General features: G+C 47.4%; 1 protein-coding gene across 6 annotated transcripts in view; it reads left to right on the top strand.

The window, feature by feature from the left end:
- Positions 1-12,506, top strand: part of CYFIP1 (cytoplasmic FMR1 interacting protein 1) — a 120,015-nt gene that overhangs the window by 41,829 nt on the left and 65,680 nt on the right. For 5 of the 6 annotated variants that reach the window (XR_009214807.1, XR_009214808.1, XM_058443841.1 and 2 more), the window contains exons 9-12: positions 1,857-1,961; positions 4,821-4,912; positions 6,061-6,178; positions 11,165-11,287. Coding sequence is in view for 4 of the 6 variants with exons in the window: in XM_058443841.1 (XP_058299824.1) it covers positions 1,857-1,961; positions 4,821-4,912; positions 6,061-6,178; positions 11,165-11,287 (438 nt within the window). In the remaining 2 variants the exon portion in view is untranslated. The remainder of the gene's footprint in view (positions 1-1,856; positions 1,962-4,820; positions 4,913-6,060; positions 6,179-11,164; positions 11,288-12,506) is intronic. The other variant, XM_058443843.1, reaches the window with a different exon arrangement.

Below are 12,506 nucleotides of genomic sequence, written 5' to 3' on the forward strand. Positions count from 1 at the left end.
CAACAGGCTCTCAACACACCCCACGAGTGTGTCACACACTGACCCTGGGAGAAGGTGCTGGCCAGGAGGTCCGGGTCAAGGATTCTCAGCTTTTTTTTTTTTTTAAGCTGCTTTTTGTTTTATTCTTGAGGCAGGGTGTTGCTTTTGCCCAGGCTGGAGTGCAGTGGCACGATCACGGCTCACTGTAGCCTCAACCTCCTGGGCTCAAGTGATCCTCCCACCTCAGCCTCCTAAGTAGCTGGGACTACAGGTGCACGCCACCAAGCCTGGCTAATTTTTAAATTTTTTGTAGAGAGAATCTTGCCATGTTGTACAGGCTGTGCTCAAACTCCTGGGCTCAAGGGACCCTCCTGCCTCAGCCTCCCAAAACTCTGTGAATACAAGCTTGAGCCACTGCGCCCAGCCTTTTTTTTTTTTTTTTTTTTTTTTTTTTTTTTTTTTTTTTTTTTTTTTGAGACAGGGTCTTGCTCTGTCCCCCAGGCTGGATGCAGTGGCACGGACACAGCTCACTATAGCCTTGACCTCCTTGGCTCAAGTGATCTTTCTGCCTCAGGCTCCTGAGTAACTGGGACCACAGGCACTTGCACCAATGCCCAGCTAAGTTTTTGAATTTTTGTAGATACGAGATCTCACTTTGTTGCCCTGGCTGGCCTTGAACTCCTGGGCCCAAGCAATCTTCTTGCCTTATCCCCCACAAAGTGCTGGGATTACAGGCATAAGCCACCATGCCCAGCCTTTAAGCTGCTTTGTGACAGAAGTTATCCAAGATTCTACTTGTCAAGCATGTGATTCCTAGGACTTTGATACCTTGTGTCACATAATTAAAGTAGCCTTTTGTTGGTTCACCATATTCTTTATTACTCTGTTCAAATTAGGAAGGTTTCCATCTGTGTTTCTCACGGGAAAGATGGGCAGCAGTTCCGCTGTTCCCTTTGCTCTGTTCTCCACCTCTGCAGGGTGGCCTTGGGGGACCCTTTGCTGGGCGTCCCGCCAGCCCAGCCCCCAGACTCCTCCTGAGCAGGCGAGCACTGCCCACGGAGTGCTTTGTGACAGCAGAAACATTGTGTCTGCACCAGCTGGTGTGGGAGCCCTGGCCATGAGCCCCTGTGGAGCACTGGAGCATGCAGGTGGCTAGTCCACGCTAAGAATTTTTAGTTTGTGACTGGGCACGGTGGCTCATGCCTGTAATCCCAGCACTTTGGGAGTTGAGGTGGGTGGATCACTTGAGGTCAGAAGTTTTACACCAGCCTGACCAACATGGTGAAACCCCATCTCTACTAAAAATACAAAAAAAATTAGCCAGGCGTGGTGGTCGTGGGTGCCTGTAATCCCAACTACTTGGGAGGCTGAGGCAGGAGAATCGCTTGAACCTGGGAGGCAGAGGTTGCGGTGAGCTGAGATGGCGCCACTGCACTCCAGCCTGGGTGACAGAGCAAGACTCCATCTCAAAAAAAAAAAAAAAAAAATTTTTTTTAGTTTGCATACACCGAAACTTAACTGGTTACATGTGGCTGCATATGGGACATTACTTTTAATGGGAAAAAAAACCGCAACTACTTTTGCACCAACCTAGTAGCTCCAGAATAGCCCTACCGCTTGGGTTAGGCTAGGGTAGAGGATTTGTTTTTTTCCGCTTTTAGCAACTGACTTGGAAGCCCAGCCCCGCTTTGTATCCCAGTTTCACTAAGGATAAAATGATGCATTTCAAGCACCAGACAAGCAGCCTAAAGATAGATCTTTGTGATCTATTTCAAATTGTGCCTTCAAAGTCGTCAGCTGTAACAGTGTAAGTCCTTATGGGTAGTGAAATTCGCAGTTCTGAGCTTTGTCACGTCATTCATTTTGTGGCTTTTCAGGTCATGGGATTTGGTCTGTACCTGATGGATGGGAGTGTCAGTAACATCTATAAGTTAGATGCCAAGAAAAGAATAAACTTATCCAAAATTGACAAGTACTTCAAGGTGAGTTACATGTTTTTAGATCAATGTTTTTATTGATTTGTGTGCACTTTGAATTTTGGGAAAGTGAGCCCCTGTGTGACCGTGATCTGTATCAGGAAACGCTGGGGCTGGGTGGAGTCTGTGACACGCACGTTCTCCCGTCTGCAGAGGTGACCACGCTTTCTCTTTCCTTTTGCCCTGTGCTGGTTTCGCCTGGGTGGAGCTTTGTACAGATAGAATTGTGCTATTTGTACTCTTCTGCGTCCGGCTGCTGTCACCAGCCTCTTGTTTGTGAGGCACATCCCGGAGGAAGCCCGTAGCTATGGCTTGTAGCTTTCGGTTGTGGTGTAGTTTTCCATCTGATGACTACACCGTCACTTATCCATTCCGATGTTGGTGGGCTCTCGGATGTTCCCGAGTTTTGGCGTGTCCAAACAGTGCAGCTCTGGTCGACTCCTCTGTTGGGTGCATACTCAGGAGAGGGACCGGGGGTCATAGGGCAGATCTGTTTTCAGTGTTAGTAGTTACCTACGGCCTGATGACGTTCCAGCACAGCTGTCCTGATCTGCGTTCCCGTCAGCAGTGAGAGAACGCGCCGCTGGTGCCACATCAGCACTTAGCACTGTCTTTTTTGGGGTGGGGGGACATCCTGAGGATGCGTACAGCATTGAGATTGTATTGGCTAGTGTTTCATTGTAGTTTCGTCATGTTTCCCTAATGGCTTTCCATGTTATTAGCATGTTCCCTTTGTGATGTGCAACTTCAGGTCTTTTACTCTTTTTTCCCTATTGATTTATAGTTCTTTATATATTCTAGATACATGTCCTTTGTTGGACACAAGTGAGTTTTTTGTTTGTTTTGTTTTGGAGACAGGCTCTCGCTCTGTCATCCAGGCTGGAGTGTAGCAGGCCTTGGTGATTCCTCCCACCTCAGCCTCTCAACTAGCTGGGACTGCAGGTGCTTGCCATAACGCTTGGCTAGTTTTTAAACTTTTAGTAGCAACGAGGGCTCCCTATGTTGCCCAGGCTGGTCCCGAACTCCTGGCCTCAAGCAGTCCTCCAGCCCTGGCCTCTCAAAGTGCCAAGATTACAGGCCTGAGCCACTGCACCTGGCCTTACGTTTTAATATACATATATTCTCCCCTAAGAGGCTTACCCTTTCACTTTTTCCCAGCTTTATCAAGATATAATTGACAAGTAAAAATTGTATGTTTATGGTATACGGTGTGATGTTTTGATACACATACACATTGTGAAATGATGAATTCAAGCTAATTTAACATGTCCATTACCTAACACACATTTTTTTTATTTTGTGATGAGAACACTTAAGATCTACTCTTTTAGCATATTTTAAGCATTCAATGCATTGTTATTAACCATAGCTACTGTGCCATAGATGAGGTCTTCAGAACTTACCTATGCTGCGGAATTGAAACTTTATATGCTTTGACCAGTATATTCCCTTCCTCCTCCTGCCTCCAGTAGCCTTTTCACGTTCTTGATGGTGTCATTTGCTGAACAGAAGTTGGTCATTTTAGTGTAGTCCCATATATGAATCTTTTCATTAATGTCCACCTAAATAAATCTTTGCAGCCATCCAGCTCATGAGACGTTTCTGCTGTGTTGGCTTCTAGAAGCATTCTGTCTCCTTTTTCACCTAGATCTAATCCCCCTGGAACTGACTTCTGCGTGTGGTAGGAGGTAGGCGTTTCGCGTCCTTGGATCTTTCCCAGTATGGCTCCCCAGTTGGGCCTGCCCATTTATTGCAAAGCCCATTGTTCTGCAGTGCTGCTCAGGTCATGAATCTGTCTGTGGCTCTGTCCAGGTTCTCTGTCCTATCCACAAGCCTCCCTCCCTGCTCCAGGGCCACGCTGCCTTAATGGTTGGAGCTTTCTAACAGGACTCCTGATCTGGAAGGGTGTGTCTTCCAGTCTTGTCCTTCAGGATAGTCCCAGATATCATCCCTTCCCCTTTGGAAATGCATGTTAGACTCGATTTCCTGATTTACACACACTGTCCCCCAAAACCATTTTTTTCTTCTGAAATATTGACTGGGATTGATTATAGATCCATTTTGAGAGAATGGACATTTAAAAAATTTGAAGCCTTCCTAGGCACAAACATGATCTATTTCTCCATTTACTGAGAACTTTTTCTAGAATTTTCGGGGTAGTACTTTTGTTTAGAGGTCTTGCACATTTTTTGTTAGATTTACTCATGTGTATTTTTTTGGATGCTGTTGCAAAGTATTTCTCTTTAAGTTTTTGTATTCTGATTGTTGCTAGTATATAGAAATGCAGTTGGCTGGGCACGGTAATGGCTTATGCCTGTAATCCCAGCACTTTGGGAGGCCGAGGCGGGTGGATCACGAGGTCAGGAGATCGAGACCATCCTGGCTAACATGGTGAAACCCCGTCTCTACTAAAAATACAAAAAAAATAGCTGGGCGTGGTGGCACTTGCCTATAGTCCCAGCTCCTCGGGAGGCCGAGGCAGGAGAATCTCTTGAACCCTGGAGGTGGAGGTTGCAGTGACCCGAGATCACACCACTGCACTGTAGCCTGGTGACAGAGGCAAGACTCTGTCTCAAAAAAAAGAAAGGAAGAAATGCAGTTGATTTTTTTTATGACTGTGGATCTAGCAACATGGTAGGTTAATTTTAACATTTGAATAGTTTTTATAGATGTTGGTTTTTAAATTGTATTTTGTTTCTCTCAAAGCGAATGTAGAAGTTACTTACAGTTTTTTTTTGTAGTGAATCATTTGCAGAGGTAGCATTCAAACCGAAGTAATTATTAGCATTAGTCAGTTTCCTTGTGCTTATGTATTTGGTGACTAAATATACATAATGACTCTATTTTTTTGTTCTTTGAATACAGCAGCTCCAGGTGGTTCCACTATTTGGGGACATGCAAATAGAACTGGCAAGATACATCAAGACCAGCGCCCATTACGAGGAAAATAAATCTCGGTAGGAGGAGAGGAAAGCTGCCTGGTTTGAGCTTTCGGCAGTGTCCTCATTGTGCGGTTTTCAAACATCCTGCTTATTTGTCTAGAGATAACACTGTGACATTCTCAGCCCAGAACTAAATGTCCAGTGTTGTAGCCTTTGCCACATGTGGCTATTTACATTTAAGTTTATTGAAAAATACAATTGAAATTTTAATTTCCTTACGACAGCCACGTTTGAAATGTTCAATAGTTAGTGGCTACTGTGTTGGACAGCACAGATACAGAACACTTTCATCATCCTAGAGATTCCTATTGGACAGTGCTGGGTGATAGTCTGTACGTTTAAAAAGGTTGTCTTAAAAAAAAAAAGAAGAGGGTGGGGCGCAGTGGCTCACGCCTGTAACCCCAGCACGTTGGGAGGCCGAGGTGGATGGATCTCTTGAACTCAGGAGTTTGAGACCAGCCTGGGCAACACAGTGAGACCTTGACTTTATGAAAAAATACAAAAATTAGCCGGGCATGGTGGCAGACGCCTGTAGTTCCAGCTACTGAGGAGGCTGAGGTGGGAGGATTACTTGAGTAGTCTAGGAGGTGGAGGTTGCAGTGAACCAAGATTGCACCACTATAGTCCAGCCTGGGCAAGAGAGCAAGACGCTGCCTCAAAGAAAAAAAGAAGAGACTGACGGTGTGTCAGATGTGACATCTGCAGACAGTGTGGCCCTAAATCCTAAACTGTGTACCATCTTACTCTGTGAAGAACTATAAAGATCCTGAGTACAGTTCCAGATGTTGGCAGGCACTCCTCCCCACTGCAGACGCTACAGAGCCATCTGAGCCTCAGGGGAGGCTTTCATTGACTTTTGCCAAGCACTGTGCCCATAGCCAACCTGCGGTCACCATGCAGCCATGATTTTGACAAACGAAGTTGCATCTCAGTCTCAGGGGTCAAGAAGCCTTTTCAGTAGAGGACAGACAACAAATATTTTAGGCTTTACAGGCCACAGGTGGTCTCCATTGGATATGCTTCTGTGTTGTTTTTTTAAACAACCCATTAAAAACATAAAAGCCATTTGTGTGGCTCTGGCACCAAACCGGCGTCCTCAGCCTCCCAGCGCTGTGGCCTGCCGGCGCCTCCACAGGTAACGCGGGTGCTTTCTCTCTGCACAGATGGACATGCACGTCCTCCGGCAGCAGCCCTCAGTACAACATCTGCGAGCAGATGATCCAGATCCGCGAGGACCACATGCGCTTCATTTCGGAGCTGGCACGCTACAGCAACAGCGAGGTGCGCCCCGCGACCTGGAGCCGCACGGGCACCCGAGGGTCGCCTGTGTGTGTTTGCACCCAAATCTTAGGTTTAATTGCTTTGAAAAACAGTTTACTACCAGATACAATCATATGTCACATAATGACAGGGACAGGTTCTGACAAATGTGTCATTAGGCAGTTTCATCATTGTGGGAACGTCATCGTGTCCTCATGCTAGCCTGGAAGGTACAGCCTGCGGCACAGCTAGGCTGCAGGGTACAGCCGATGGCTCCTAGGCCACACACCTATGGAGCACGTTGCTGTGCTAAAGATTCTGGATAGTTGTAACACAATGGTATGTATTTGTGTATCTAAACATAGAAAAGGTACAGTGAAAAGATGGTATTATAATCTTATGGGACCACCATTCTTTATGCTGTCATTGACCAAATGTGGTGCATGACTGTACTGCAAAAGCACCCATTATAATTGACAAGGCAGTGAAATTAGTGTTCTTTCTGTTCAGCTGTACAAAAAGCTTTTTTTTTTTTTTTTTTTTTTTTTTCAGAAAAACATTATAGGCATCCCAAGAGAAAGGACAGAGACGAGATAATTAATTGATTAAGTGGCATTTCCTAGTCTAGTACTGTGATTCCAAGCAACTCAAAAGATGGTTGGAGAAGGGAGGACACTGGGAAAAGAAAGGGTGATTCTGACCTGGGGCCCCTGTAAGCCTAGAAAGGAAGAAGTCGTGAGGCCAGAGGTGAGCAGGAGCCTCTGGGTGGCTGTCAGGAGACGTCCCAGGGGCATTGGATTCATGTGTCCAGGAGGTGGGCCTGGAGTTGGGTGCAGAGAACCGGTGCTTTCTCTTTAGTTCCATCCAGCTTTGCGGCTGGGTTTGCCACGTTGGCATTGTGGCCACTCCCATTCTCCTCACTCACCCAGGTTGACTCCGAGCCAGCACTGCTGGCATGTCTGTGCCACAAACTGCTGGCAGGGACTGCGGGTTTTAGGGCATATACGCAAGCTGCTTTGCTGGACTGGTTAGTCCCTCAAGGGTCTCAGGAGGACCATTAACCTTAGCGGGGACAATTCTGTGGATGTTGTCCCCACCCACTGCGGACGATGAGCACCCGTCCCCCACCCCCCATGGTTACCAGTCATCATGTAACCAAACTGACTGACAACCCAGTAGTCCAGGTGTCTTGGGGCACCTGCTGCTTCTACCACAGACCCCTGGCAAGTGTTTGGGCATGTCAGACAAGGAGGCTGTCCTGGGTCAGTCAGTGAGTGAGTGGCGAGCGAGTGGGAGGCCTAGGACATTGCTGTGCACTGCTGTGGCCTTTATGAACACTATGTGCTTAGACTGTGCTAAATTTCTTTTTTTTTTTTTTTTTGTTTTTCTTTTTTTTTGAGACGGAGTCTCGCTCTGTCGCCCAGGCTGGAGTGCAGTGGCACAGTCTCGGCTCACTGCAAGCTCCGCCTCCCAGGTTCACGCCATTCTCCTGCCTCAGCCTCTCCAAGTAGCTGGGACTACAGGCGCCCGCCACCACGCCCGGCTAATTTTTTTGTATTTTTAGTAGAGACGGGGTTTCACCGTGGTCTCGATCTCCTGACCTCGTGATCCGCCCGCCTCGGCCTCCCAAAGTGCTGGGATTACAGGCGTGAGCCACCACACCCGGCCTCCGTGCTAAATTTCTTAAAAGGCTTTTTGTTTCTTTAATAATGAATTAGCCTTAGCTTACTGTAACTTTTTTACTTTATAAACTTTTGACTTTTAAAAAGAGCTTTTTGGCTTTTGTAATAACACTTTGCTTAAAACACAAACACATTGTATACCTGTGCAAAAATATTTTCTTTCTTTATATCCTTATTCTATAAATTATTTTTCTACTAAAAAGTTTTTGTTTTTTTCCTTTTGAGCTTTTTCGTTAAAAACGAAGACCCAAACACACACATTAGCCTAGGCCTACACGGGGTCAGGATCATCAAGACATCACTAGGCAGTAGGAATTTTTCCACTACATTAAAATTTTATGGGACCACCATCATGTATGTGGTCTTGTTGACTGGAGCATCTTTAGGTGGCATCTGACTGTAATTGGTTCTCTGGCATTGTCTAAGGTAACAAATCAGTTTTTTTCTGAGTACAGTTTTTTGGGTTTTTTTTTGTTTTTTGTTTTTTTTTTGGGGTGAGACAGAGTCTCGCTCTGTCACCCAGGCTGGAGTGCAGTGGCGCGATCTCAGCTCACTGCAAGCTCCGCTTCCCGGGTTCACGCCATTCTCCTGCCTCAGCCTCCCGAGTAGCTGGGACTACAGGCGCCCACCACCATGCCCAGCTAATTTTTTTTTGTATTTTTTTAGTAGAGACGGGGTTTCACTGTTTTAACCAAGATGGTCTCAATCTCCTGACCTGGTGATCCACCCGTCTCAGCCTCCCAAAGTGCTGGGATTACAGGCGTGAGCCACCGCACCTGGCCTCTGAGTACAATTTTAAAGTGATTCCACTTTAGGTTTGTTGACTTTCTTTTTTCTGAAAGCTGAACATCCTGGTGAATGACACCAGCATAATTTGATTTATGTCATTATGTCATAATCTAGTCTTTTTTTTTTTTTTTTTTTTGAGGCGGAGTCTTGCTCTGTTGCCCAGGCTGGAGTGCAGTGGCGTGATCTCAGCTCACTGCAAGCTCCGCCTCCCGGGTTCACGCCATTCTCCTGCCTCAGCATCCCAAGTAGCTGGGACTACAGGCGCCCGCCACCACGCCCGGCTAATTTTTTTGTATTTTTAATATAGATGGGGTTTCACTGTGTTAGCCAGGATGGTCTCGATCTCCTGACCTCGTGATCTGCCCGTCTCGGCCTCCCAAAGTGCTGGGATTACAGGCATGAGCCACTGTGCCTGGCCTTTTTTTTGAGACAGAGTCTTGCTGTCGCCCAGGCTGGAGTGCAGTGGCGCGATCTCGGCTCACTGCAGGCTCCGCCCCCCGGGGTTCACGCCATTCTCCTGCTTCAGCCTCCCGAGTAGCTGGGACTACAGGCGCCTGCCACCTCGCCCGGCTAATTTTTAGTAGAGACGGGGTTTCACTGTGTTAGCCAGGATGGCCTTTTTTTTTTTGAGACTGAGTCTCTCTCTGTCACCCGGGCTGGAGTGCAATGGTGTGATCTTGGCTCATTGCAACTTCCACCTCCCGGATTCAAGCGATTCTCCTGCCTCAGCCTCCCAAGTAGCTGGGACTACAGGCACACACTACCACGCTTAGCTAATTTTTGTATTTTTAGTAGAGACGGGGTTTCACCATGTTGGCCAGGATGATCTCCATCTCTTGACCTTGTGATTCTCCCACTTCAGCCTCCCAGAGTGCTGGGATTAGAGGCATGAGCCATCACGCCTGGCCATAATCTAGTTTTAAAAGAGCAATGCCAGTACTACTAATTACAGTGACTAGAAATTGTTTTAGGATTTGTTTTGCAGGTGATTTTGCCCTTGAGCTTCTCACTCAGAGTTTTTTTTTTTTTTTTGAGATGGAGTTTCGGCCGGGCGCGGTGGCTCACACTTGTAATCCCAGCACTTTGGGAGGCCGAGGCGGGCGGATCACAAGGTCAGGAGATCGAGACCATGGTGAAACCCCGTCTCTACTAAAAATACAAAAAAAAAATTAGCCGGGCGTGGTGGCGGGCACCTGTAGTCCCAGCTACTCGGAGAGGCTGAGGCAGGAGAATGGCGTGAACCCGGGAGGCGGAGCTTGCAGTGAGCCAAGATTGTGCCACTGCACTCCAGCCTGGGCGACGGAGCGAGACTCCGTCTCAAAAACAAAAAAAAAAAGATGGAGTTTCACTCTTGTTGCCCAGGCCGGATGGCGTGAGATGGTGGGATCTCGGCTCACTGCAATCTCCGCCTCCTGGGTTCTGGCAATTCTCCTGCCTCAGCCTCCCGAGTAGCTGAGATTACAGGCATGCACCACCACGCCCAGCTCCTTTTTTATATTTTTGGTAGAGATGGGGTTTCACTATGTTGGCCAGGCTGATCTCGAACTCCTGACCTCAGGCGATCCACCTGCCCCGGCCTCCCAGAGTGCTGGGATTACAGGCGTGAGCCACCGCACCGGTCCCCTTACTCAGAGGATCTTGAGTCACACCATGGTGTTTAGAGCTGCTCAGGGTCCTCTCAGTGGTCATGCTGTGAACTCCATGCACATTCCCGCCATTGTTTCATTTTGCTTTTGACTTTTAGGGATTGCATTTCCGATCTCATTTAATTCTGTGTCCTAATTATATAAAATATTTGTGTGGTTCTAATATCACATCTATAAAAAGGTGCATTCAAAGAAGCCTGCCTTCTCCACGCTGCCCCTTCCTCCCCATAGGTCACATGTTTAAATTTAGGGAGTGGTTATTTGATAGAAGCAAACCCACATGACTTGTGTGTTGCCCTTCCCCAGCCTAGTGGAAGTGCGCCAAGCCCACGCGTGTTACAGCCCCACGCCCGGCCCGCGGTTCCCCGGGCGGTGGCGGTGGCAGCGGCCTGTCCCTTGCTCTGTGCTCTGCAGCACGCCCGTGGCCATTTTCCCAGAAGGAGGGTCCAGGACCCACAGCATTTCTTATTTTCTTTTAATTAATTAATTAATTTATTTATTTGTTTATTTATTTATTTATTTATTATTTTTTGAGACGGAGTCTCCCTCTGTCGCCCAGGCTGGAGTGCAGTGGCACTATCTCGGCTCACTGCAAGCTCTGCCTCCCGGGCTCACGCCATACTCCTGCCTCAGCCTCCGAAGTAGCTGGGACTACAGGAGCCCGCCACCACGCCTGGCTGATTTTTTTGTTATTTTTCAGTAGAGACGGGGTTTCACTGTTTTAGGATGGTCTGGATCTCCTGACCTCGTGATCCGCCCGCCGCGGCCTCCTGTGCATTTCTTATTTTCACGCGTGTGACTTCGGGGTGGATTCTCAGGGTGGATCCCAGGGTGGAGGGGCTCGGCGAGGGGGCGCTGGTTTCTCACGGGGCCGTACCCGCCTTGTGCAGGTGGTCACGGGCTCGGGCCGCCAGGAGGCCCAGAAGACGGATGTGGAGTACCGCAAGCTCTTCGACCTGGCGCTGCAGGGCCTGCAGCTGCTGTCGCAGTGGAGCGCGCATGTGATGGAAGTGGTAGGCCCCGTCCCCGACCCCAGCCCCCCTCCAAAGCTGCCTCGGGCACTTTATTCACATTAACTTTTGGTCTTTGGGCTTTTTATCTTTGGCCCTAGAAAGACGAGAACATCTATCAGTAGAAATGTTTCCAAGGTGATTTTAAGTACATTTCATTTATGTGTGTAATAAATGAAGGGCCTCATTTTAAAAAAAAAAAATCTTGATAGAATTAAATTTGTACCATATTGTGATTTTCTTTAAGTCTCTCTTTTTTTTGAGATGGTCTCACCCTGTTGCTTAGGCTGGAGTGCGGTGGTGCAAACATAAGTCACTACAGCCTTGACCCCCACCCCAAGCGATCCTTCTGCCTCAGCCTCCCGAGTAGCTGGGACCACAGGTGTGCACCACAGCGCCCTGCTCCTTTTTCTTTTTTTTTTTTTTTTTTGAGACGGAGTTTTGCTCTTGTTGCCCAGGCTGGAGTGCAATGGTGTGATCTCAGCTCACTGCAACCTCCACCTCCCGGGTCCAAGCGATTCTCCTGCTTCAGCCTCCTGAGTAGCTGGGATTACAGGCGCCCACCACCACTGCTGGCTAATTTTTTTGTATTTTTAGTAGAGATGGTATTTCACCATGTTGGCCACACTGGTCTTGAACTCCTGACCTCAGGTGAACTACCCGCCTCAGTCTCCCAAAGTGCTAGGATTACAGGCTTGAGCCACCGCGCCTGGCCTAGTTTTTTGTTTTTTGGTTTTTGGGTTTTTTTTGGACAGGCAGAGTCTCACCGTGTGGGCCAGGCTGGTCTCAAACTCCTGGCCTCAAGCCATCTGCCTGCCTGGGCCTTCCAAAGTGCTGGGATTACAGGTGTGAGCCACTGTACCTGGCCAAGTCTCGTTTTTTCATTAAAATTTTATTTTGCTTTAAATATTTACTTGTATTGATGCATAATAGGGGTACGTAGTTTCAGGATACATGTAATAATTTAATACAGTCATACAGTTTGCAAAGATCTAATTGGTGTGCTTGGGATGTCCATCGCCATAAATATTTGTCCTTATGCCAGAAAAATTCGAGTTCTTCCCTATCTATTCTGAAATGTACCATAAATTATTTTAATTAATAGTCACCCTAACTGATCTAACACTAGGTCTTATTTCTAATATCAAACTGTACATTTGTACCCATTAATGTCGCTTCATGCCCCGCATTTTTAAGATAACATTTTCTCTTTGGAGCTCCA

This window comes from Hylobates moloch, unplaced genomic scaffold (genome assembly GCF_009828535.3).
Source record: "Hylobates moloch isolate HMO894 unplaced genomic scaffold, HMol_V3 SCAFFOLD_9, whole genome shotgun sequence".
NCBI classification, from domain to species: Eukaryota; Metazoa; Chordata; class Mammalia; order Primates; family Hylobatidae; genus Hylobates; species Hylobates moloch.